Source organism: Oncorhynchus tshawytscha, linkage group LG09 (assembly GCF_018296145.1).
Source record: "Oncorhynchus tshawytscha isolate Ot180627B linkage group LG09, Otsh_v2.0, whole genome shotgun sequence".
NCBI classification, from domain to species: domain Eukaryota; kingdom Metazoa; phylum Chordata; class Actinopteri; order Salmoniformes; family Salmonidae; genus Oncorhynchus; species Oncorhynchus tshawytscha.
Genome location: NC_056437.1, coordinates 73,720,887 through 73,745,627, shown reverse-complemented (window position 1 = coordinate 73,745,627; position 24,741 = coordinate 73,720,887). Strand labels below are relative to the sequence as shown.

Below are 24,741 nucleotides of genomic sequence, written 5' to 3'. Positions count from 1 at the left end.
CTCCTTCCATTTCAATATTATCACTTGCACAGTGCTCCTTGGGATGTTTCAAGCTTGGGAAATCTTTTTGTATCCAAATCTAGCTTTAAACTTCTTCACAACAGTATCTCGGACCTGCCTGGTGTGTTCCTTGTTCTTCATGATGCTCTCTGTGCTTTTAACGGACCTCTGAGACTATCACAGTGTAGGTGCATTCATACGGAGACTTGATTACACACAGGTGGACTGTATTTATCATCATTAGTCATTTAGGTCAACATTGGATCATTCAGAGATCCTCACTGAACTTCTGGAGAGAGTTTGCTGCACTGAAAGTAAAGGGGCTGAATAATTTTGCACGCGCAATTTTTCAGTTTTTGATTTAAAAAAGTTTGAAATATCCAATAAATGTCGTTCCACTTCATGATTGTGTCCCACTTGTTGATTCTTCACAAAAAAATAAAGATATAAAACTGTATGTTTGAAGCCTGAAATGTGGCAAAAGGTCGCAAAGTTCAAGGGGGCCGAATACTTTCGCAAGGCACTGTAGTTCAATTGAGGAGCCCCTCGATATGTCTTCCCTTGTCCTTGTTATTCCTTGAGATAAACCAGGTCAGGATTAATTATGGGATTGGGGTGGGGGGCTTCTATTTTCAAGCTGTCTTCCACAGAATAAAGAGGGTCAATGTGACTCTGAGCTGGCTGTGCAACAGGAGAAATATCTAGTGTGCACTTAAGATGTTTGGAGAAATAATATCATAACACAATCCCCTGCCATTATAAATCAGGTCAATCCATTATGCAATGAAAAGTGGTTTACTATAAGAAAATACCTATTATTTGAGAGCGGATGAGTACCTTGATGTGCTACAGTAAGTGCCCAGCCGTTTCTGGACTCATTTCCTTTGGTTAGCACGGAGCTTTAAGATATCACATTCCAGAACACATGTAGAGCAGGTCATTCAAATAATTGATGTGTCACGGAGACGTTTTAGCTGATGTTAAGACCTTTTTACACATATCAGATTCTGGTAGGACAGCCAAGGGAAAGTTCCCTTATGGTGCAAATGAAGTTTCCTTCTGTTGACAGCTAGTTTTGAAGAACAGAGCACTGTCTACTAAATAACATTTACCTTACTTGAATGATTCAAGGGAATAAGCTTTTACAGTGAGAATGTGTTTGGCTGCTTGATCAGTGATAACTCCAGTCCAATAGCTCCCTCATGGGGACTGCTGAGAAACTAGACACGGATGTTGAAAGCCATACCTGCACTACACTCAGTAACCACCAGAAAGTGCCCTTGGCTTGGTTGTTGTCATCCCTGTATTCATATAGCCTGTGCTAAAACTGAAACTTTGGCTAAGACCTTGACGTTTGTGACTGTATATTGAAAGCATGCATAATGCATTAACCATTTGCCATACTACCCCTAAAAAAAAGTGTTGGAATTGAATGTAAGTGTGGTGCATTCAATATATTATTATCCACTTAGCATCTTACACCCTTAAACACTCAAAACCCAACACTAATTTACTTGATCTGTTAACTGCTCACTTGAAACGCATGACCCTCCACCAATCCCAGCCAGAAGAATTGTAAAACGTGTTTGTTTAACCAGCTTTTTCCTGTTTAATGACAAACACATACAGACAGATTCTCAATGCAACCACCATCATATACAGATTTAGTTGATGTCAATACACGGATCCCCTTTACAAATTCCTGTTGTGTGGTTTGTCCTTCCCTCTCCCCTCACACGGGCCTACACTCACGGTGTAAACATTTAATTAGACAGGTGTGGAACAAAAACAAATCAACACACAATGACCAATAATCTCATAGTCACAGATTATCACAGAAAATCCAGCTACTTTCTACACTTTGAAATACTCCACACTAATGTGAAAGACAGGTTACCCATAGTTCACTGCACATCACAGATATGTAGTCCAAAACAGTGCAGTCAGTACAGAACACCAGGTCAAAACGGCAGAAAATGATAGGACGTGTCAAGATCTACCTCTGATACTTGAAATTCAATTCACTGCGTCGCATAAAGAAGAGTCATTGTATGGTAGAAAGCAATCCCTTTAGACTTTTTTTTTCAGTAGAGGTCTGTCTGATTTTATGTGCTGCAGAGAATGTGTGGGTGAACATTGTGTATTAATATGAGCAGCGACGTGAGAGGGAGATGTTGGTAAGGGCAAGGGACAAACAAACAAACACACTTAAAGACCTCCAGCCTTTACTGGATTAGAGCCTGGTGTCATTTTGTGGACATCTACTGTATCAATGACAATCTGTAGAATAACTACATTTTAGACTACCGGAAAGCTAGTCCTCGTTTACAATGATCAGAAGTGCAATTTTCATAGGGAGGTTCAAACACATCATTGGACAGGTTTCACAACAACAAAACACATTAAATAATTTATCGAACAAACAAAACAATCACGGCACCAGGATATGAAATACAGATGTGATTAACTTCAGATGTTCAGAAAGAGCTATTTTACCCAAGATCCTGACCAGCCAGCTCAGAGTTAATCACACTGGTTCCTGTGGCAACGCCCAGGGTGGGTGGAGTCTACCTTACACCAACATCACATTGGCTGTCAAGAGGAACAGGGAGGTTTTTGGAGCAGTGGTCAGGACAGTGTTCAGTCCTCAAACCTTCCCTCCAGAATGCTTTCAAAGGTGAACGGGAGGAACTTGAAGCCTTGGCCTACGTAGAACTTATTCTGGAATTCCACCCTAGAGAGAACAAGAGGCGACAGTTAACATCAGGCCTATTACAATAAGAACCATCAATCAATGCAAAGATCAATGCTGCACAGACATAGAAGTCTAGCACCATCAACAGTTATACAAAGATCTTTTGAAAGTAAGTCTGAAGAGTCCCTTTAAACTAGAGTTTCTTTGAGGTGCAATATAGGTAGCCCTTAATGATTGTATAAAACCAAAGCCAGATGGAGATGATGGCGAGATGACCCCTGCTCTCCATTCCACAACCTCCCTGTGTATCACACCCACGTTAAGGCCTAGACCTGGTCCTCAGAAGCGAAACACAACCCTCTTTCCCCATCTCCCTATTTATAAAATCTCCCTGCAAACTAACGGCTGGATAACCTTTCAATGGAGGAAGCAGACATGCTCGTCATTCCTCCCTATGTCTGGAGGTAGATGTTCATCTGGGTAGGCTGGGGCTCTAGAATATTCCACTAGAATATGCTTACAAGAGAAAGTAAAACTTTCACAGCATTATGTTTGATGTAGTCAACTAGCACTACTTTCCTTCAGAACATTTAAGGCAAACAAAAAAAAGTGATAGGCTTTTTGTTTCTATGAATCTGAGATCGTAATTTCTCCCTAGACTGAAAACCGATTTACAGTGAGCTCCAATAGTATTGGGATAGTGACAAATGTTGATGTTTTGGCTCTGACCTAGAGGTCGACCGATTATGATTTTTCAACGCCGATACACATTATTGGAGGACCAAAAAAGCCGATACCGAACACTTATTTTAACTTAATATAATACATCAATAAAATCAATTTAGCCTCAAATAAATAATGAAACATGTTCAATTTGTTTTAAATAATGCAAAAACAAAGTGTTGGGGAAGAAAGTAAAAGTGCAATATGTGCCATGTAAAAAAAGCTAACGTTTCAGTTCCTTGCTCAGAACATGAGAACATATGAAAGCTGGTGGTTCCTTTTAACATGGGTCTTCAATATTCCCAGGTAAGAAGTTTTAGGTTGTAGTTATTATAGGACTATTTCTCTATAGCATTTGTATTTCATTAACTTTGACTATCGGATGTTCTTATTTGCACTTTAGTATTGCCAGTGTAACAGTATAGCTTCCGTCCCTCTCCTCGCTCCTCCCTGGGCTCGAACCAGGAACACAACGACAACAGCCACCCTCGAAGCAGCGTTACCCACACAGAGCAAGTGGAACAACAGAGCGTGTGACGTTTGAAACGCTATTAGCGAGCACCCCGCTAACTAGCTAGCCATTTCACTTTGGTTACCAGCCTCATCTCGGGAGTTGATAGGCTTGAAGTCATAAACAGCACAATGCTTGACGCACAAAGAAGAGCTGCTGGCAAAACGCATGAAAGTGCTGTTTGAATGAATGTTTACGAGCCTGCTGCTGTCTACCACCGCTCAGTCAGATACTTGTATGCTCAGTCAGATTATTTGCAACGCAGGACACACTAGATAAACTAGTAATATCATCAACCATGTGTAGTTAACTAGTGATTATGATTGATTGATTTTTTTTATTTTATAAGTTCAATGCTAGCTAGCAACTTACCTTGGCTTACTGCATTCGTGTAACAGGTAGTCTCCTCGTGGAGTGCAACAAGAGGCAGGTGGTTATAGCGTTGGACTAGTTAAGTGTAAGGTTGCAAGATTGGATCCCCCGAGCTGACAAGGTGAAAATCTGTCATTCTGCCCCTGAACAAGGCAGTTAACCCTCCGTTCCTAGGCCGTCATTGAAAATAAGAATGTGTTCTTAACCGACTTGCCTAGTTAAAGATTAAATAAAGGTGATTTCCGATTGTTATGAAATCGGCCCTAATTAAATCGGCCATTCTGATTAATCGATCAACCTCTACTCTGCATCTGCACTCCAGCATTTGAGTGGAAATGATACACACAAATGTCATACCCTCCACAAAACGCTATGGATGAAAATACCCTAAAATTAAGGCTGACAGTTTGCACTTTAACTACAGTCATTGTATCCTTTCAAATCCAAAGAGCTGGAGTACAGAATCAGTATTTGATTGAAGCTAAAATATACCAAGAAGTGTTTAAGGGATGACTCCTCTCTCAGCTACTGGAGGAATCGCTCTGGCTGGATCAAATGGTTTTAAAATAGGAGCAAGTGCATATGCATGTTGGCCACAGCTAGATAAACATTTGCTACTGCTATACATTCGACAGATGCCTGACATTACCTTGGCAGTTCGAAATCAAATTTACAACTGTGTTAGTGGCCACTAAGAAAAATAAGTTTAAAAAATAAATTTAAAAGTTATTTAGAAGGCCTCATGTCCTATTTGCCCTTCAGTGAGAGTGGAGCATTAGATTCCAATGTGCTGGGTAAATACAGTGATGAGGGTCTGTGTCAGTGCTGTGAGAGGGTGAGAGGGCTGTTCTGAGACACCAGAAGTTTCTCCATGATGGAAAGCATCTCACACACACAATCCACTGCTTTATGGGATGCAGAGAGATGGCCAGGAATGAGCTGGAGGTGAGAGCTGGATAACCACAGCTCCCAGTAGCACCGGTCTGCTTAATACCAGTGGGACGGAGAGACAGGCCCTGTTTCCATTGAGACGCACACGGTTGAGGGCTCAGACGATTCCCCGAGAAACTAGAGCTAAAACGTCTGTTACCATAGTTTCACCAGCAGGGGGAGCTACAGGGCTGAGCCACACCTCCATGCCCTCTGACAGAGGAGGAAACAACTGAAGACATGCTCCTTCCTTCACAGGGTCTACAGACAATCATGGATTACAAAAAGAAAACCAGCCCCGTCGTGGACGTCTTGCCTCCAAAAAAATTTAACTTCTTTGCGTGCTTTGAGGACAATACAGTGCCACCGACGTGGCCCGCAACCAAGGACTGTGGGCTCTCCTCCGTGGCCAACATGAGTAAAACATTTTTTTTTAAAGTGTTAACCCTCACAAGGCTGCCGGCCTAAACGACATCCCTAGTTACGTTCTCAGAGCATGCTGGCTGGCTGGAGTGTTTACAGACAAATTCAATCTCTCCCTATCCCAGTCTGCTGTCCCCCAGTTCAAGATGGCCACCATTGTTCCTGTTCCCAAGAAAGCAAAGGTGACTTAACTAAATGACTATCACACCATAGCAATTCACTTCTGTCATCATGAAGTGCTTTGAGATACAAGTCAAGGATCATATCTCTTCTACCCTACCTGTCACCCTAGAACCACTTCAATTTGCTTACCGCCCCATTAGGTCCACAGACGATGCAATCGCCATCCAACTGCCCTATCCCATCTTGACAAGAGGAATACCTATGTAAGAATGCTGCTCATTGACTACAGCATTTAACACCATAGTACCCTCCAAACTCGTCAACCCTGTGCAACTGGGTCCTGGACTTCCTGACGGGCCACCCCTAGGTGGTGAAGGTAGAAAACAACATCTCCACTTCGTGATCCTCAACACTGGGGCCCCACAAGGGTGTGTTCTCAGCCCTCTCATGTACTCCCTGTTCACCCACGACTGCATGGCCAGGCACACCTCCAAGTCAATCATCAAGTTTGCAGATGACACAACAGTGGTAGGTTTGATAACCAAAAACGACGAGACAGCCTACAGGGAGGAGGTGAAAGCCCTCGGAGTGTGGTGTCAGGAAAATAACCTCTCACTCAATGTCAGCAAAACAAAAGAGATGATCGTGGACTTCAGGAAACAGCAGAGGGAGCACCCCCATATCCACATCAACGCGACAGCAGTGGAGAAGGAAGGTTAAGCTCCTCGGTGTACACATCACAGACAAACTGAAATGGTCCTCTTATGCAGGTGAAGAAGGAGCAACAGCACCTCTTCAACCTCAGGAGGCTGGGGGGAAAAAAGTAGTTTGTCACCGAAAACCCTCACCAACTTTTTTTTCGAGAGCATCCTGTCGGGCTATATCACTGCCTGGTACGGCAACTGCACCGCCCACAACCGCAGGGCTCTCCAGAGGGTGGTGCGGTCTGCACAATGCGTCACCGGGGGCAACCTACCTGCCCACCAACAGCACCCGATGTCACAGGAAGGCAATAAAGATCATCAAGGACAACAACTGTTCACACCACTACCATCCAGAAGGAGAGGTCAGTACAGGTGCATCAAAACTGGGACCGAGAGACTGAAAAACAGCTTCTATCTCAAGGGCATCAGATTGTTAAACAGCCATCACTAGCACAGAGAGGCAGCTGCCTACCTACAGACTTGATATCATTGGCCACTTTAATAACTGGAGCACTAGTCACTTTAATAATGCCACTAAGAACATTTACATATCTTGCATTACATCTCATATGTATATACTGTATACTACACTATTCTATCTACTGCATCTTAGCCGCTCTGTCACCGATCATCCATATATTTTATATATTCTCATCCCATTCCTTTACTAGATTGTGTGTATTAGGTGTTGTTGTGGAATCGTTAGATATTACCTGTTAGATACTGCTAGACTGTCAGATCTAGAAGCAGAAGCATTTCACTACACTCACAATAACATCTGCTAACCATGTATATGGGATCAATAAAATGTGATTTGACCCAAGTCAATGAGGACTCCAGACTAGCAGAAGATGGAGCCCTCCACAGCTTACAGTAGCTGTTAAGTGCAGGGAAGGTTCTAGAGACCTTAGTTTGAGACTCCTCAGACTGAACAAACATGTTGTCTATGTGCAAGAGATCAGTGTGTCTCTCACCAATGCAGACGCAGTGCGTGCAGGAAGGCAGACAGGCCCTCCATGATGAGCAGGATGCAGACAGTGAGCACGGCGAAGGCCCCGAAGATGATGGACAGGGCAACGAAACCCCCAAAGCTCCTGGAGGACAGGCCAAGGTGCATCACCATGGTCCACAGAACCTCTGACAGCTCTGTTGGATCACAGAGGAAGAGAAGGAAATCAACTGTTTTTCTGTACCCTTTCAAAGAGAAACCAAAAAGTGAGACGCAGCGAGAGAACATGAGAGAGAGAGAGATTTATGTTCTCACGTGCGTGGGCCAGGCTGAGGGCCCATAGGCGTAGGTAGGAAGCTGTGTTGGAGATGCAGCCCAGACAGTATTCTATGGTGTGGATGGCCTGGTGCACAGCCACGTCCCCAAAGTTAAACTGGAGGAGGGAGAGAGAGAACACACACCCAGTATGAACCGCTAGGTGACAAGGACACAACAGTACAGGGCCCGGGAGACCGGTCCAAATGAGGTCCGGGGCAATCTCTAACGACAGTAAAGTTCATGGCTAAATGGTACCACATTGAGGAAGACATTCACCAGATTAAAACAGCTCCAGAAACAGCAGCCTGACCCACTAGTCAGACCTCTGTAGCAGAGGTCTCCCAAGAAGCTCCTTCCTTACAACCCATGAACCAGACAAATGAGGAGCTCTGCAGGATATGCCATGCTAGTAATGGTAGTACCACCTCATGATCGGGGCAGACAGGAAGCACTACTAGTCTAAGGGTGTGGTTGCGCGTTAGAAGAATCCCTTGAAGAATCCCTTGAACACCCAGAGACAGCAAAATCTCAGACCACACACACACACAGTCAACAGCCTCAGGGGACAGAACACACACATGTAAGACAGAGATACACACGATCACACACAAGCAGAGGCATAGAGAGACTAGCAAGACATGCGCTTTGGGTAAGGGGATGGGGGGGGAGTGCTTGGCTTACCACTTCCTCCTCGGTGGCCTTGAAAGCAATTGACAACGAGTTAGGTTTGTTAGTGACAGGTGACAGGACAACAGAACACAGTGATGAGAGAAACAAGAGAAAACAATGACATTAAACATAGGAAGATGTATAATATACAGAAGGTAATTAGGTGTTGCAGTCATCACAGGCACTGGATCAAAACTACTGACAAAGTTTCTTAAGTGGCTGCATAAAAACATTATGGCACTGGTATCTAGCTGATGCATAACAATTCCTCCAAAAGCATGCATTTGTGCATGCCTAGTACTGTGACATTTCCAGATATATCTATAGGCCTTTGGTCTTTGGCATATTGTTGTTGTGTGTGTTTCTGTGGTTGCTAGGGGAGACATTGATGGGGAATGTAATGACCAATGGGGTTGGTGACCCACTTCTGACAGTGACAGCAGGTGGGACTGGGCTGTTTGGGTTACACCCTGCTCAACCATTCAGGAAGGCTGGTTAGAAAAAAGGCTAACTAAAGCTTTAGCCTAGTTAACGGTAGTATAGCCATTTACCATATCGCAGACAAAAGACGGTATTTCCCAATTTAGCACAAATTAATGAATTAAGCTCTGTCGTTTAGGATTAACACAGTTAGCGTAATTTGGATACTTGACCAGATGACCCGAGCAGTTTATAGGCAGGAATTCATTAAAGGTGGCCTGTTAAACTGAGTTCCTCCATGTTAAAACAGAAATGCTATAGTTACTGTGTTAGTTACTTAGCACCCTGCCTGCCTGAACACCTGCTGGCCAGAGGGAGGAGCTGCACAACTCTAAACACAAACGCTGTCTGGTCAGTGAACTGGAAATACACAATGCAATTAATAAATGGCTTGAAACGGATTGTATGGAGATACATGCAACCACTGCAATTCATTCAGCCTTTTGTTAATGAGCCAGAGCTCACATTATCAACATGCGATGTAACATGGCTCTAAAACGTCTTGGAAATGAATACAACATATTAGAATTAAAAGATTTGTTCCAGCACAGCCCCGTCCACTGAATCACGTAGAGATCGCTTCTAGTCCACGGCCATAGAGTTTATAGTGGCATGTACTGTAGACTAACATTGCTAAAAAAAGTAACCTCCAATCAAATGAAATTCCTCTCCACTTCAAAGTCAACAATGATAGGAGAGGAATCTGTGTGAGGCGCTTTGAAAGCTGCTCTATAAATCCTGGGTCCTGGAACCATAAAAGAGCAAACAGTTTGTAAACAGCCATAACTGCTTCCTGAGAGCTACAGAAACAAACTGACAGCTTGTCTGGTTTGAAGTTCACAGGAGCCTGTTGTATCGTTTCATATGTTTATCAGAAACTCCTGAAAAGGTGAGGGAGAGAACACAGAACAATCCCACAGACTTGATTCAGTGTGACTGAATACTGTCTAAAAATTAAACTACATTTTTGTAGGTATTACAATATTGCACGTTGAGTAATAAGAGGTGCTGGAGTAGCTTTGTGGTCCGTTTCATTTGCTCCTGCCAGATGCCACTTCTATAATGAATACATATTCTATGCTGCTGTTGGTGAAGCAGGGAATATGAGAGCTCTGGTAATGTAAAGTAAATGGGTTGGGTTTCTATATGTGGCTGATGACTTCATTACTCAAGGTTATTCCATCTGGGCTCGGTCTGGATCATATTGCCTACAGCAGTATCTAATGGAGTCCGCTATTGGGCCAGCATTATAATAGACTACTATGGTCACATACTTCATATATGTGCTAGGCCAACAGAGTGGAGGCTAGGGGGCATCCTGGTTTCTCACCTCATGCTCGTCGTCCTCCGAGTGCTGGGAGAGCTGGTCATGCTGGATGATCTCAGCCTGGTCCTCCGTGGGGCCGTTTCCCACCCGGATCCCTCCAAAGTTCTGTGTGCCCTGGAGGAACAGACAAGAGGACGACAGGGTCACAAACTCTACACTCCAGATCCCAATGGAACAAGTGTGTGTGGGAGGGCAGATGTTACTACAGTACCAAGTTCTTCTTCCAGAGGTACTGTCGCCGCAGAACCAGGGTTTTCACTATCAACATACAGGGAACACACGCCAGGGCTATCAACACCAGCAGCGTCTGAATAACCATCTGTGGAGGGGAAGGACGAGAGACCGAAGGATGTTAGATGCGTATGGGGCGTCACACATTATCCCACCATAAAAAAATAAATTGAGCGAGCCATTTTAAAAGGACAGATTGACAGATGAAAGGATGGATGGAATGATCACCTGTCCTCTGTAGAGGGGTTGGTTGGTGGGGTCGTTATAGTTGAACAGGAACATGTTGATGAAGGCGATGAGAAGACTGGGAGCATTTCTGGAGGTGTGAGCGTCATAGGCCAACCACTTATAGAAGACCAGGATGACCAGGTAGCCAAACAGACTGGCCATGAACACAATCTCTGGGATGAAGCCCAGGTAGATGTTCAGGGGTTTCTTGAAATACCTTCAGAAAACAACAAGACAGATAAAATAGTCATGTAGACAGGAAATAGTCATGTAGACAGGAAACAAACTGTCATGGTTCCTTAAAAAGTTAGTTTGGGATAAAAAAAATAAGTCAAAAATAAAAAAGCGCCCCACCACTTGTTTTGGTAGACAGCAGAGGGATAAGGATGGGGAAATATAAACCCTTTCAAATTCAGACAGTGCTCTATATACAAGGACTGTAGCTTCTAAGCGTGACTCACATGTGGTTGAAGAGACTGAGAGACACTCCAAACAGCATGTGGATGACCCCCAGGATCACTGACATCTTCATCTTGAAGGAGTTGAGGAAGGTCAGCTTGTTGGTGGCGATGTTCCAGATCTGAAGAACACAGTCAAACAGTTATAAGACAATGAAATCAGGATGATAGAAATGTAACATATTACATTTATCAAAATAACACCTATTTAGCTCACATTCCATCTTTATTGTAAGGGGATTTCAGCTTGTTGTCACAGAGACGGAGTACTCACTGGGTCAATGCCAATGGGGTAAGGTCCATTGAAGACTCCTCTTACTGCAGGGTCCAACTGTAAAACCTTGTTTTCATCAAGTGTCTGAAACCTGAGAACATCAAACATGGCATGAATCATCACTTCACAGAGGGCACTGCCAACAAGGTACAGGAGATAAACTAATCTAATCCACAGACAGTACGAGACCGATAGAGAGGGATACTTACGACCAGGTGAGGTTGTTAGCGCGGAGGTCGAACATGGGCCTGACGCTCCAGCCAGAGCCAAACAGGTTGAGGGACTTGGAGAAGCAGTCGTTGTAGATGATGCCGGTGTAGATCGAGAAGATGCCCATCAGTAGGATGATGTAGCGCCCAGCAAACACCATGCTGAACATCTACACAGACAGGAAGTGATACTGTTTGAATCTAACACCATGTTGAACATCTATACCCGCAGACAGGAAGTGACACGTTACACTGTTAGAATCAAACTATGGCCACGTTCTGTTGCAAAACACTGTAGAACGTTGCAGACTGAAAAAACATAAATAGAGCCGAAGTGATTCCTTATTCTACATGTCAGAGGCATGTTTGTTCTACATAGAATATTTTTATCAGAATGTTCCAAAATATTGCATCCTGCTGAATGCGCACCACGCCGAACATCCGCAGAGACCAAAAGTGATACTTTACACTGTTAGAATCTGGTCTCAGTTACATTTTGTTTTAGCCATAGAGGATTTGGTTATTTATTCACACTCAAAAAGCATCAACTTGAAAGTTAAACTGGCCATCATGATGCCACTACAGTGTTAGGGCCATAGAATCTGTCTAAAGCAGAGAGGTAACCAAGCCCTGTTTAGTTCCCAGTAATGGAGCTAGAGGCTGGATAAGGGGTGAGGGATGGAGCTGATGGGCTGATGGCAGGGGTAGTGATCTCCCTACCTCGTTGTCGTTCTTCTGGGCGACCAGGCGGCTCTCTCTCAGGACCAGGTAGAGGGCAGCGCAGGTCATGAGCACCCCGTGGCCCAGGTCCCCAAACATGACAGCGAATAGGAAGGGGAAGGTGATGATGGTGTATGGGGCTGGGGACAGGGAGGGAGGGAATCATGAGCGTACACATTGTGGAATGGGAGAGTGAACCAACCCAAGCTCACACCGACACACGTACCAGTGATACACAACACAGCATGATCGACAGTGATGGGGTGATAATGGGGGAAATAGACTTGGCACCGGGGGTGAACATTTATCACCTGCTTTGGCACAGTGATCTAGCCAGCTGGATACATAGAAATTATGAGATTTATGAGATCCCTATAAAATAAAATAAAGTCTGCTGCCTAGTGAGGTACATGAAACAACAATGCCTATCATTTGAACAATAGGTAGTTGAATGATAAAAGGGGAATAAAGGATAGCGAGAGAGAGAGAGGAGGTTGATCGTGTCAGATGTGGTTACCTGGGTTCATCTCGCGGTAGTTGCCGATACCGTAGGCGTCTACGATGTTCTGGAAGCCCGAGGTGAACTTGTTGGTCTTGTTGAAGGTGGGCGGGGTCTGCTTAGTCTGCATCCTGTTGAGGATGGAGGGGACGGTGGAACCACTCTTCTCCTGGAGACCAAGACAGAAAGACGGTCAGAGAAACACACTCAGAGAATGGTCAGGAGGACACAACAATAGAGCTCTGTTAACCTCTACAGGGAGTTGAGGTATTCAGCCCTACAAAGCATTGAGAACATCAGGAGTTGCCCTACTAGCTCAATCTCCCATGAATGTGTCTAACAAAGGGATGTTGCATTGTTCCAGCCAGAGTTTGACTGTCAGCTGGCCTGGGATCTCCTCAGCACTCAGGAATGAGAGGAATACTCCTGCTTTCCCCATTAGTCTGTAGACTGGGCACTGGGACCTTCCATACCGCCATCACTAAAAGCTCTGCAACAACGTCTTCAATAAATCAGATTAATATGACAGGTTCATTTCCACAGCTGGTTTGGAGATGAATCTATCATACTACATGTATCATCTGATCTCCCACACCTGCTGTGTGTGAAAGACAACAGCTTGTCCAAGGGATGGTTCGATGGCTGAGGTAGAAGCAGAATCATTGTGTGTATATTGAGGGCAGTATGTCCCTGTGTTTCTCAACGAGGCACATGGAGTAAAAAAAAAAGCCTGGTGGGATAAATGCTGCATGGAGACAATGCTGTGCATGACAGGGTTAAACCCTTACTGGCATGAACAGGGCAACAGAACAGGACTACAGAAGAGGACAGGACTACAGAAGAGGACAGACAGCATGACATCCTGATACCGCTGGAATCTAGCCTCATGATGGGTGTAAAATCCTCAAATACCCAGCACTCACGCAGTGCCTCTCCATGTCCTGTTAGCACTGTCTCTCAGTCTGGATCTGTTACGACTTAATGGCCTAGCAGAGTCCAGGCATAATGGCCTCAAAGCTGGGTTAACTGGTGACTATGAGGCTCGCTGGTTCGTAATTTCTTAAAGCTACGGTGTTCTCCATCAAATGAACTTGACCTAAACAGTATAATAGAAATGTCCCATTAAATAGATATGGAATTAACCCATTCCCACTATTTTCAACCAGAGCCCTATGGACTCTAAAAAGGTAATAGGGTGCTATTTGGGACGCAACTTAAAACTTCCTGTACCTCCCCCATGCCTCTAGTCGAGACGGGTGTCCTCTCAACTCACCGTGCCTCTCCGCAGGGCGAACTGGATTGAGTCCATGTCTGACACGGGGCACCACACCTCGGCGATCAGACACTTCTGGGTGACATCGATGTTGCACAGGTTCAGGGTGTGGTAGACTGCCTTCATCTTCCTCACCTTGATGAACCACACCCTGACGGTCTTGGCTGCAGCTTGCAGGACCCGCTGTCTGTGGTCCTCCGTCTGGTTCAGCACCTGTAGCGGGGAGGGAGATCAGGGTTTGAGATATGAAGACAAGATGCGACTAGGATGCTACTGTAGTTGAAACCTTGTGTGGCTGTGGTCAGAACATATCCAGCTGTGTAACTAGCTCAGGTGCTCTGTCCTAGATAGTCTACCGACTGTTCAAGTTTGCATTCAGTTCTCAATTAACACATTCGCACTCAGCATTTAAACAAAAAAAGGTATGCGCCTAACTAAACTGACCTCAACTGGAAAACAGATGCAGGCCTAGATGTAGGCCAGGGTCGGAGACTGTGGAATCATGACAATCCTCTAGTAGTTTCCACTCAAAGCTAGAATTGTGTGGGGAGTGGCATTGGTCTACATAGTGTGCCTTCCCTACATGCCCAGAACAGCAAGTGCTGTTGCAATGAATCATGTTCCGCTTCTTATTTGTGGAGGTGGTTCACATTAATAGAAGGCTTTGCTGGACAGTGTGCACTATGTGATCAAGTTTGATAAGGGGTTATATCAGACCCAGTGTAGCAGGGTTTCCCGTAAGAGCCGGCGGAGGCGTTCTCAGGTATGCAGCACTGACTCATATCAAGTTAATGTCTTATGATCAGCGGATTGCTAACATGCCGCTACCCTACACCCACTCTCGCCCACGTTGTCGAAACCCTCTCACGCCCACAAACACACACTGTTCACTCCCAAACTAGCGGGCCTGGCATTTCCCCTCCACCCTCGCCCTTCTCTCTTGTCGACGACCAACCCGCCCCCGTAGCGACGGGCATAACAGTGGACCCTCAAACAGCGAGGCAAGCATTCCCAGGCACTTACTGGCAATGAGAGGATGTTAACATTTCTGGCAGACAGGGGGCCTGCCAAACGTAATGCAGAGTCTCTCACGCTCTGTCCACACTGGGGTCTGTAACTAATCCTGAACCACAGAGATTCTCAACACACACCACTGAAAAACACACACCACTGGGCGTCTGTCTATCAGAGAGAAGTGCATTGTGAGTGATTTAAAAAAAAAAAATTTTTTACTTCAAGCTTAGCCCATTCCTGAGAATGTGAGTAGTAAATGTGGTCACTATGTGAGTGTGGGTGGTGTGGGTGGCTAATTGGCTGAACTCGGTGTAAACCACCCTGATGATCAGCTGGTTTCCCATATGCAAGGCGAGTGAGGGTTCTTCCTAGCCAAACAAGGAAAGGATGCCTCCTGTCCATCCAAGTGCAAACCGTCTGCGCCACCAGACTACGTAGGGCTTTGGAGCAGAACTGGGTATTCCCAGAGGGAGTATTGAGTTTCTCTTCGTATAGGGATTGTGTTGCACCATACACTGCTGCTGTTCCATGGAGGGCTAAACTGAAGTTCTGTCTGTGTGGGCTGGACTTCTAAAGACCACAAGCTCACATGTTGCTCAACAGCTGCAAAAAAACAGAAAACACTGAGACAGGCATTGTTCCTGGGTCACCAGACACAGTTGGCACAAGGAGACAGGGTGTTAGACACTGGATTATAATACCAAAGAGGTGGTGTTTGTGTTGGGATTGGCCTTCACTCCCAGTCCCGTGCCTGTTTTTGCCCCGTTTTAGAGCGGTGAGTCACTGTGCCAGGTTTAGAGGTGCTCTTCCAAAGGCAGGCCAGAGGCAGATCCAGTTCAGCCACCTCATGGGCCTGGCACGGCACGAGTGACAACCGTTTCTGACCTCTCCCTGTAGCTTTTTCACACCCAGCTCCACCCAGCCCTTTGATGCCGACGCCCACTACCGCCAAAGAGGTTGAGTGAGTCAAACACTGAAGCCAGAACATTTGAGATATGAACACTGCAAACAGACAGAAGTTAACTCAATTTGAAGGCCTCCCTAATGTGATCAACAAACATATCCTCTGTGGTTTTGTGTGATAGATAAAATATCTATTACTGCAACACTGCTGGGGGAACTAATCTGGTATCAGTCTTTCCCTCCACTCATCATAATTTGGCTGAGGGCTTGATGGCTCAATACAGAGGAAATGGCAGAAAGAGGAACTGAAACTTCCGCAGACATTGAAGCAGCAAGACGCAGAGCAAGAATCCTGACTACGCAAAAGTCTAACGTTAGCAGAAAGTTAAATAAAGGTCTATCCAAAAAGCACATCAAAAGATGACTCATGTCATGTTGAAAAATAGAAAGAAGGTTTCTTTCCTCAAACTAATGACTAAAAACACCTTTGAGTTAGCCACATGCCTCATGTAGTTACCTACCACTCCCCTCCACCACAGCCTCTGGCAGCTGAGTATACAGTTACAGGCAAAACAGAACACTGATCAGAAGCCATGATTGAGCCCAGATCAAGTTCACAATGAAAACAGATGAAATATTGAGGGACTAATTCACTTGAAAATGTAAGGATCTGTTAGATTTAATTTATGTAACAAGACATGATGTAAATATGTGTTAGTTTTGGCTGGCTAGCTGACTGTGTGGACTCCCTGTCTGTGTTACAATAGGCCAGGCAGGTCGTACCATCTGCAGGTCATCGATACGGGTGGCCACCCCTGCAGCCATCTCCTTCCTCTCCTGGGGGGTCTCTGGACAGGGGTACAGTGACGCTCGGAACCTGAGAGGTGAAGGAGAGAGGGGTTGATCAACCCAGAGTGCCTGGAGCGAAACAGAAAACCAATTATAACATTCCTCTGTCTAGATTAGTTAGCGTTTCTTGAATTTCTCAACCAATCATAGACCCTTACCCTTCACATATCTTCTTAACCCGAGTCTTCAGCTGATCTCCTTGGAAGAATATGATGAAGACAGACTTATAGACCTGGTCACCCTGTAGGGGAAACATATCAACAGGAGTTAAGTGAAGAGGAGACTAAACATTGCCTTATAGAGCAGAAATATCACTATCATAAAGAGTATGGGTGAGAGCATGAATAAGGAGATCAATGGCACTCATATGACAATCACAATGTCACCAAGCGGTCATGGTACAACAGTATACCACTGAATAAGTCACAAAATCCTGCACAGTTTTTGTTCCCCTAAGCCCTCCAGATTATTATACTAGTATCAGTGAACAGTTACTGACCGTGGCAGGGTCCTCCAGTGAGTCTTCAATGTCTGCCTGCCTCAGGAACACGTTACCACGGCAAACCCTCCACAGCATCCTCTCAAACGTAGGGATGCGCTCCCTGCTGATCACCCCAGCAACAAACCTACGGGAGGACAATAAGGCATGGATCAGCATTTATAGTAGAATAGCTACAAAATGCATCTCATCTCAAAATAAGGTGTTTGATATTTGCAATGAGTCAAGTCCCTAAATGGCAGCTCAAGTTGGAGCTGATCCAAGATCAGTCCCTAATGCAATGGCATTACAGAATTAAACCTGGGCACATAAGGACACAGGTCATTGATTTTGTTTGTTCACACTGGTGATGGGAGCACTACTGATGAAAACATCCTCTCTGGATAGTGGTGGATATAGGAATGGAAGCTGAGGGCATGGGAGCCATGGAGGAGCATCAAACAGACATCAGATGGGAAGCCCTAGGGCCTTGGGGCACTGCATCCGTACCAAGCAATCCATTAAAAAATTAGCGCTAAACTTTGCCACAACCACAGTATTGAGCCATTTTAGTTACGGTTTTCTGAGAATTCTTTTTTCACCCCATTTTCTGTTGAAATTGTCCCCGATTTGCTTACACTTTATGACATTTAATCAAATTATTTTCTTTGCCTCTGTCTGCAAATAGATGACAAACTTTGCCGTCCCCCTCTTCTAGAATGCATGTGTCCACGTATCAGAACCCTGATAAACAGAGCTACATCTTACTGCCAGGCAACAGGCTAGAGTGGTAGCACCTGTAGTAGTAGAAGTACTGGCCTCTTATCAACCATTAAAAGTCATTAGGAAACAATTGTCCACCGATACGGACAGGGCATGTGGGCTGTCAGCTTAGGGACGGAGTACGCAGAGAGACACAGAGCACCGCCGTACACACTCCGTCAAGTGACCTTAGTGGCCCAACTAATCTGACAGCCTGAGCTTGTGTGGGCCAAACCATTTAGGTGTTACACTGACTGACTCAACCTCTAGGAAGTAATGTAATGACAGTCTTTTCATTGACCTTTAAGTCTTGAGGAGATGGCTAATGCATCCTTAATAGAGTGGACCAAGGACTCACCCCAGTCTGAGAGGAGGACGGGTCCCTGCTTCAGCCGGATCCATCAGGGTCGACGACTCCTCCAGCAGGTTGGGGTCCTCCATCTGCAGCGGGGTGGAGAGAATGACAACCATTACATTTAGACCAAGATATTTTCAGCCAATTAGACATATGATAAAAGAGCATTAGAAATGCATCCCTGTTTTCAGGAACAACTGGCTTGCTTTGTTGGGGAACTATTTGCACCCTGGGAAGGTTTGACAGTTCAGTGGGCAGGAGCATGATATTGAACACAGGCCAGGCTCTTCATAAAACATAGGAAACAGCTAGCTAGGGTTTATATGAACAGTAAATTATTGGCAAAAAAGGCTACACATTCAGCTGAATGATTTACCCCCATGCAACCTCATAAGAGCTTGTAAAATAGGTGATAACATTCTAAGTTCAAGTAGCTTTGCTTGCAAACTCAGTGGAGTAGAGTTGATGCAGGTCAAAAGTACAGACAGTGGGTAGTCTCGTCTCTGTCATATGTGAATGACTATCTGTGTATGGCGTATTACTCTGCTATGTAACCTAGGTGCATCTTTAAACTTGAATAACTGGTCTGGGGTTGGGGATGTAATTACCAAACCGTTATAAACACACAAGCCTTATGCTACCATATACTGTACAAAGGATGCAGACATCTGACCCATACTAAGTTAACATAATCCTATGATTCACTATGAAGTCCGCAAGGGGCCTATTCAGTAAGGCAGGCACAGAAACGCTGTGAATATATAGTGAATTGGTTTGTGTACAGTGGAGTTGACCTCGTCGAAGAATTGCTGGGTGCGGCGCAGGATATGCTTGAGCTCCGTCAATTCTAGGAAGTTCTTCTTCAGGGCCTCCTGGTTGGTGTTGATCTCCTTCAGCTCATTCTCCAGCTTCTCAAAAGTGGCCTATAGAGACAGAGGGTGATGGGGGAGTTAGTGAGCTGGGGACATGGTGAGTTGAGCACTTTGTAACCAGAGTGGATTCTTAGCGAGAACGGAGAGAAGTTACCTCCAGGTCAATCATGTCCCTAGGGAGGGGGACCTCTGGGTTCTCTCCTGTATCCACCATTGGAATGTTGGCTTTCTTGATCTCCTTCTCCACAAAACCTGTGAGAGAGCGAGGTGACTGGGTCTGAGTGGGGATAACTAATAGCAGTGATACTGTTGTAAATATGGGGGAGTATAATGAGTGAAGCAATGGGTTAAACACTTGAGCTCACTCACGAAGCTTGCGGTCCATCTCCTCACATCGACGCACTTCATTGACAAACTTGCGCTGAAACACGTTCACGTCTGGGTTCAACTGTAATGCAAACATACAAACTATTCAAAACCTTTTGCCATCGCAGGGATAAAAATGCCTTCAATCCATTTGCCATTATCTGTCATATACAACTAGAGACAAACATTGTGTTGTAACACTAAGATGCATTCAAAGAAACTGTAGCTTAGGCTACTTCTATAAAAATGCAATAACTTATCCAGGAAACCTCAGAGCGAAAACAGCATTGCTAATATCTTCTGAAAACAGCTAACAAGTAGCCGCACTATCATTTGATCTTATGAATGAGAGGTAATACAACCAAATAAAGGGTATAATAACAACATACTGGGTACAACAGCTGGTCCCTTTCAGTGTTTCCCCTAGGATTTCTTTCAGAACATGTGGCAACGTTGGTGTGGGGGATGGGGAGAATGTCCTTATGCTGGGGCAGTCTGGGGGCATGCACACCCGTGAGTTTTTTGGGGGAGAACGACTGAGAAATTCACTTCTGGTGACTTTTTTTTAAAAGGACATTTTACGGCAAAATGCATTAAAGTTCAATTATGTTGACACCATCTAAAATATAATTTCCCTTTAAAAGCACTATAGCCTAACTGACGCAGCATAGCAGCTTCAAATACATTGGCTGAAACATGGCATTGCCCATCTGTATTTACCTAATTGAAAAACACCTAGGACTCAATGAGTCAAATGCTACAAATATACACTGAGTGTACAAAACATTAGGATCACCTGCTCTTTCCATGACACTGACCAGGTGAATGCTATGATCCCTTATTGATGCCACCTGTTAAACACACATCAATCAGTGTAGAGATGAAGTGGAGGAGACAGGCTAAAGTAGGGACAATTGACTATGTATGTGTGCAATTCAAAGGTTGAATTGGCAAGACAAAAGATTTAAGTGCCTTTGAATGGGGTATGGTAGTAAGCGCCAGCTGCACCTGTTTTAGTGTCAAGAACTGCAACGCTGCAGAGTGTGTTTCACGCTCAACAATTTCCCGTGTGTATCAAGACTGGTCCACCACCCAAAGGACATCGAGCCAACGTCACACAACTGTGGGACGCATTGGATTCAACATTGCTCAGCATCCCTGTGGAACGCTTGACACCTTGTAGAGTCCATGCCCCAACGAATTGAGGCTGTTCAGAGGGGAAAATGGGCTACAACTCAATATTAGGAAGGTGTTCCTAATGTTTTGTACACTAACTCCAGGGTTTTTCCTGGAACAAAATGGGGCTTAGGTGGTGAGTGTGGACGTGGTCAGTAGCGCCATCTCCAACAGAACATTTGAGGCCCTCTTGGCTACAGAGACAAGTTTTCCTGCAATTCTACACATTTTGCAATGTTCTTATGCTATCTGAGTGATACAAAAATTAAAATTAATGGGGTACCATGGCTTTTTCCCCCTTTTTCTCTTAGAAATTCTCCAACTGTCACTTATTTTGGTGATTGTTAGTTCTCAAATATGATCTTATAAAAAAAATGTTTAGATCCATTATATTTCCTACATAATTCTTCATGTTTTAGTCATTTATGTTTAAATTAAAACATTGTCTCATCCCAAAAATCTATAATATTTTTGGGGGAGTGGCGGCAACGATTTAGCAGCGGCGGCCCGCTGCTGCTAAATGAATATGGGAAACACTGCCTTAGTTTTCCCCCACACCATATGATCCAGGAGGGATGTCATGTGTGAGCTTTCCCATGCTCAGCCTAAAGGGTCAGCTACGGGCACATGATAAAATGCTGCAGACGCCAAGGTATGTGCTTTCACAACCATCTGAATGATTCGATATTACTACAACAGACTACCATATTCATCTACATCCTTCCTGAGTTTGTCCTTTGTTAACAGCCATACATTACACTGCTCTAGACCTATATAGCCTGAAGATGGATTGACAGACAGAATAGCACTCAAAATAAGAAAGGAGAGATAATAAGCATAGTCTAGCTCTAGAGCATCACAATGAGGAATGGAAAAAGAGAAGCCTGGACGACTCACATCACGGAATTGCACCATTCCAATCTCTCCCAATTCGCTGACACAGCAGTAGGCAGACTCTGATTGGAGGTAGAGCTGGGCCAGAGTCATCTCCTCACTTCTGAAGAGTTCCCCCATGATGGCGTAGTGTGGTGCACCTGCTCAGTGATCAATTGGATCCTCCTGGATATCTAGCTAGGGTCAAAAAGATTGAAAACATCACCTGCACAGTAAACAGGAGAAGCTGAGTTCCACCAGAAGGAATGAGCCTCCAATGTTTTCAGAAAGACAGCTAACTCTGAGAATACATAGGCCTACATTGCCAAAGGAGTTCCCTTGTACAATACAATAGCCTTAACTTTTTGATTTGAAGTGTAATTTCAGAGAAAAAGATTTTGCATAGACCTGCACCCTCTTCTAAATGTGTGTTGTAAGGATGACCCTAATTGTACAGCAGTAATAAACATTCTGTATTAGTGATGGTTTATACTTAAGCGAGGAGCAGGCATGCGTCAGAAAAAAATCTAACATCTAGCACCCATAATCTTTACAGGAATTCAGTTTGGCTCATTAGTCATTATTTTATCATGAAACTGGGGAGCCACTTTTCAAGAACCATAATACATGTAAAAGTACCATCATATGTGACAGTACGATCCTCATTTAGTTTAATCTCACAATAGGCCCCCTATCTCATTTTGTACAATCAATGACAGATTTTCGAGCCAAGCCTTTGAGTTTCTCAGTCTAGGGTGCAAAATGACTCAGGACAGACAACAGGTGCACACTATACTCATTAAAAGTAAATTAAACTCACATTCATTCATATGTTCTTGAAGTGCAAATGCCTCGAGTGCCATAACAGGTTTAGCTAGCTAGCTGTGGATTAAACCGTATCATGTGATTTGCCAGTCAAACAGGATTACGTCGTCAATATCAACACTAACTACAACGGTTGAACAACTAGTGGGGATACATTTAGCAAACTATATAATTGAAGTCCATGAAAGAGGGTCTCTTTAGTAGGGTCACTGCTTGCTTAGCATATCTGCATGACCAGTTTTTGTCTGCATCCTTGACAGCTCGAGTCAGGCAGTGAGTCTGATCTAACGTTAGTGTTCGTGTGTTTTGACAGTTGCTACTCGTTAACTAACGTTAGTTAACGTTACATAAGAACAAAGCAGTTCGCTATAAAATTCGGTAGCCATCGGTACAGTTAATTGTCACCGTATATCGACGATATGAACTGACAATTAATTGTACCGCTGGCTAACTGGCTAATTTAGCTAACTAACAAACATTACTAGCAAGCTAGCTAGTTAGCCAGGACGCAGGCGAAGCACTTGTTGGACCTCAAACTTGCTGGCTAACGTTGTTCAGCAAAAACAACAATGTTATATTAAAAGTACAAAATTACTAGCTAACGTTCTTACTCGACTGACACTCAGGTTATTTGGCTATTTGACCTCTCTTGGCAGAAATCTAACTAATCTTAAATCATAGCTAGCATAGCAAGTTAAACCTAGCTACGGTAACCGGATAACGTTATAGCGAGCTACTGTGCGGTGAATGTTACTGAATCATCCGTAACGTTTGCTTTACTAGCTATAGGGGGAATATATATATTGGAAACAATGCTGGTATTGAACAAGTAATACTGTCACCAAACATTTCTTACTATTGTTGTAGCTAGCTACTAGTCTCCCGTTCCCGGCTCCCAGTTTTCAACGCTGTTCCACACACAGCGCTCAACGAAATATCAGCTGATCAGAGGCTTGGCTACTGTGCTTCACGTCACCCAGGCATAATATTGATGATCATGATGATGCACCCCTCAACTCATATAAAGATAACATCTAATTATTGGCATTCACGTTAAAATGTGTTATTTATCAGACGCTCTTATCCAGAGCGACATAAAGGAGCAATTAGGTTTAAATGTCTTTCTTAGGGGCACAATGACAGATTTGTCACCTAGTTGGCTCGAGGATTCAAACTAGCGACCTTCGGTTACTGGCCCAACTCTGTTAACCGCTATGCTACCTTCCAATTAAACTTGTCCAAGCAACAGATCTGGGTGCAGACCCGCCAACTCCAAATTCGAAGGATAAAACACAATGACTTCAGAAGGTATTCCTACCCCTTGAATTATTTTCTCACCCATCTACACACAAAACCCATAATGACAAAGTGAAAACATGTTTTAGATATTTTTTTTTTTTAATTCTTGAAAATGGAATACAGAAATATCTCATTTACATAAGTATTCACACCCCTGAGTCAATGCACATTTGGAAGCGATTACAGCATGTTTCTTTAAAAAATTATTCAAGCTCTGTCAAATTGGTTGTTGATCATTGCTAGACAACCATTTTTAGGTCTTGCCATAGATTTTCAAGTAGATTTAAGTCAAAACTGTAACTCAACCACTAACATTCACTGACTCTTGGTAAGCAACTCTTGGTAAGATTTGTTTTAGATTATTGTCCTGCTGAAAGGTGAATTCATCTCCTAGTGTTTGGTGGAAAGCAGACTGAAACAGGTTTTTCTCTAGGATTTTGCCTGTGCTTAATTCCATTACATTTATTTTTTTATCCTGAAAAACTCCCCAGTCCTTAATGATTACAAGCATACACATAACATGATGCAGCCACCACTATGCTTGAAAAATTGGAGAGTGGTACTCAGTAAGGTGTTGCATTGGATTTGCCCCAAATATAACACTTTGTATTCAGGACAAAAAGTGTATTGTTTTAGAGATTTGTTTTGCAGTTTTACTTTAGTGCCTTTTTGCAAACCGGATGCAAGTTTTGGAATATTAGGTTCGTATTGTGGAGTAACTACAATGTTGTTGATCCAGCCTCAATTTTCTCCTATCACAGCCATTCAACACTGTAACTGTTTGAAAGTCACTCTTGGCCTCATGGTGAAATCCCTGAGTTAGGAAGGACGCCTTTATTTTTGTAGTGACTGG

General features: G+C 44.0%; 1 protein-coding gene across 7 annotated transcripts; it reads right to left on the bottom strand.

The window, feature by feature from the left end:
- Positions 1-1,585: 1,585 nt before the first annotated feature.
- On the bottom strand, positions 1,586-23,580 carry LOC112258662 (V-type proton ATPase 116 kDa subunit a1). 7 transcript variants are annotated; one of them, XM_024433182.2, is made up of 22 exons: positions 23,446-23,580; positions 21,789-21,962; positions 19,719-19,797; positions 19,504-19,601; positions 19,260-19,400; positions 18,481-18,563; positions 17,382-17,508; positions 17,041-17,123; positions 16,817-16,910; positions 14,117-14,329; positions 12,862-13,012; positions 12,345-12,484; positions 11,625-11,794; positions 11,416-11,506; positions 11,145-11,263; positions 10,684-10,900; positions 10,436-10,543; positions 10,228-10,338; positions 8,430-8,447; positions 7,746-7,863; positions 7,456-7,627; positions 1,586-2,734 (listed from the first exon to the last, which is right to left on the bottom strand). In XM_024433182.2, exons 2-22 carry the CDS (start codon positions 21,903-21,905, stop codon positions 2,641-2,643), a joined length of 2,544 nt encoding a protein of 847 aa, XP_024288950.1. In that variant the 5' UTR covers positions 21,906-21,962; positions 23,446-23,580; the 3' UTR covers positions 1,586-2,640. The 7 variants fall into 7 exon arrangements, with proteins under 7 accessions (XP_024288950.1, XP_024288954.1, XP_024288951.1 ...); XM_024433186.2 differs by having other exon boundaries at positions 19,272-19,400; XM_024433183.2 differs by having other exon boundaries at positions 21,789-21,969; positions 23,446-23,574.
- Between the last annotated feature and the right edge of the window lie 1,161 nt (positions 23,581-24,741).

Excerpts from the sequence above, each read along its gene's own strand:
- LOC112258662 (XM_024433182.2), bottom strand. The coding sequence starts at position 21,905 with ATGGGGGAACTCTTCAGAAGTGAGGAGATGACTCTGGCCCAGCTCTAC. Across the intron at positions 13,013-14,116 it reads TCGCCCTGCGGAGAGGCACG|GAGAAGAGTGGTTCCACCGT; the intron begins GTGAGTTGAGAG and ends CTTGGTCTCCAG. Across the intron at positions 10,339-10,435 it reads ACCTCTGGAAGAAGAACTTG|GGCACACAGAACTTTGGAGG; the intron begins GTACTGTAGTAA and ends CTGTTCCTCCAG.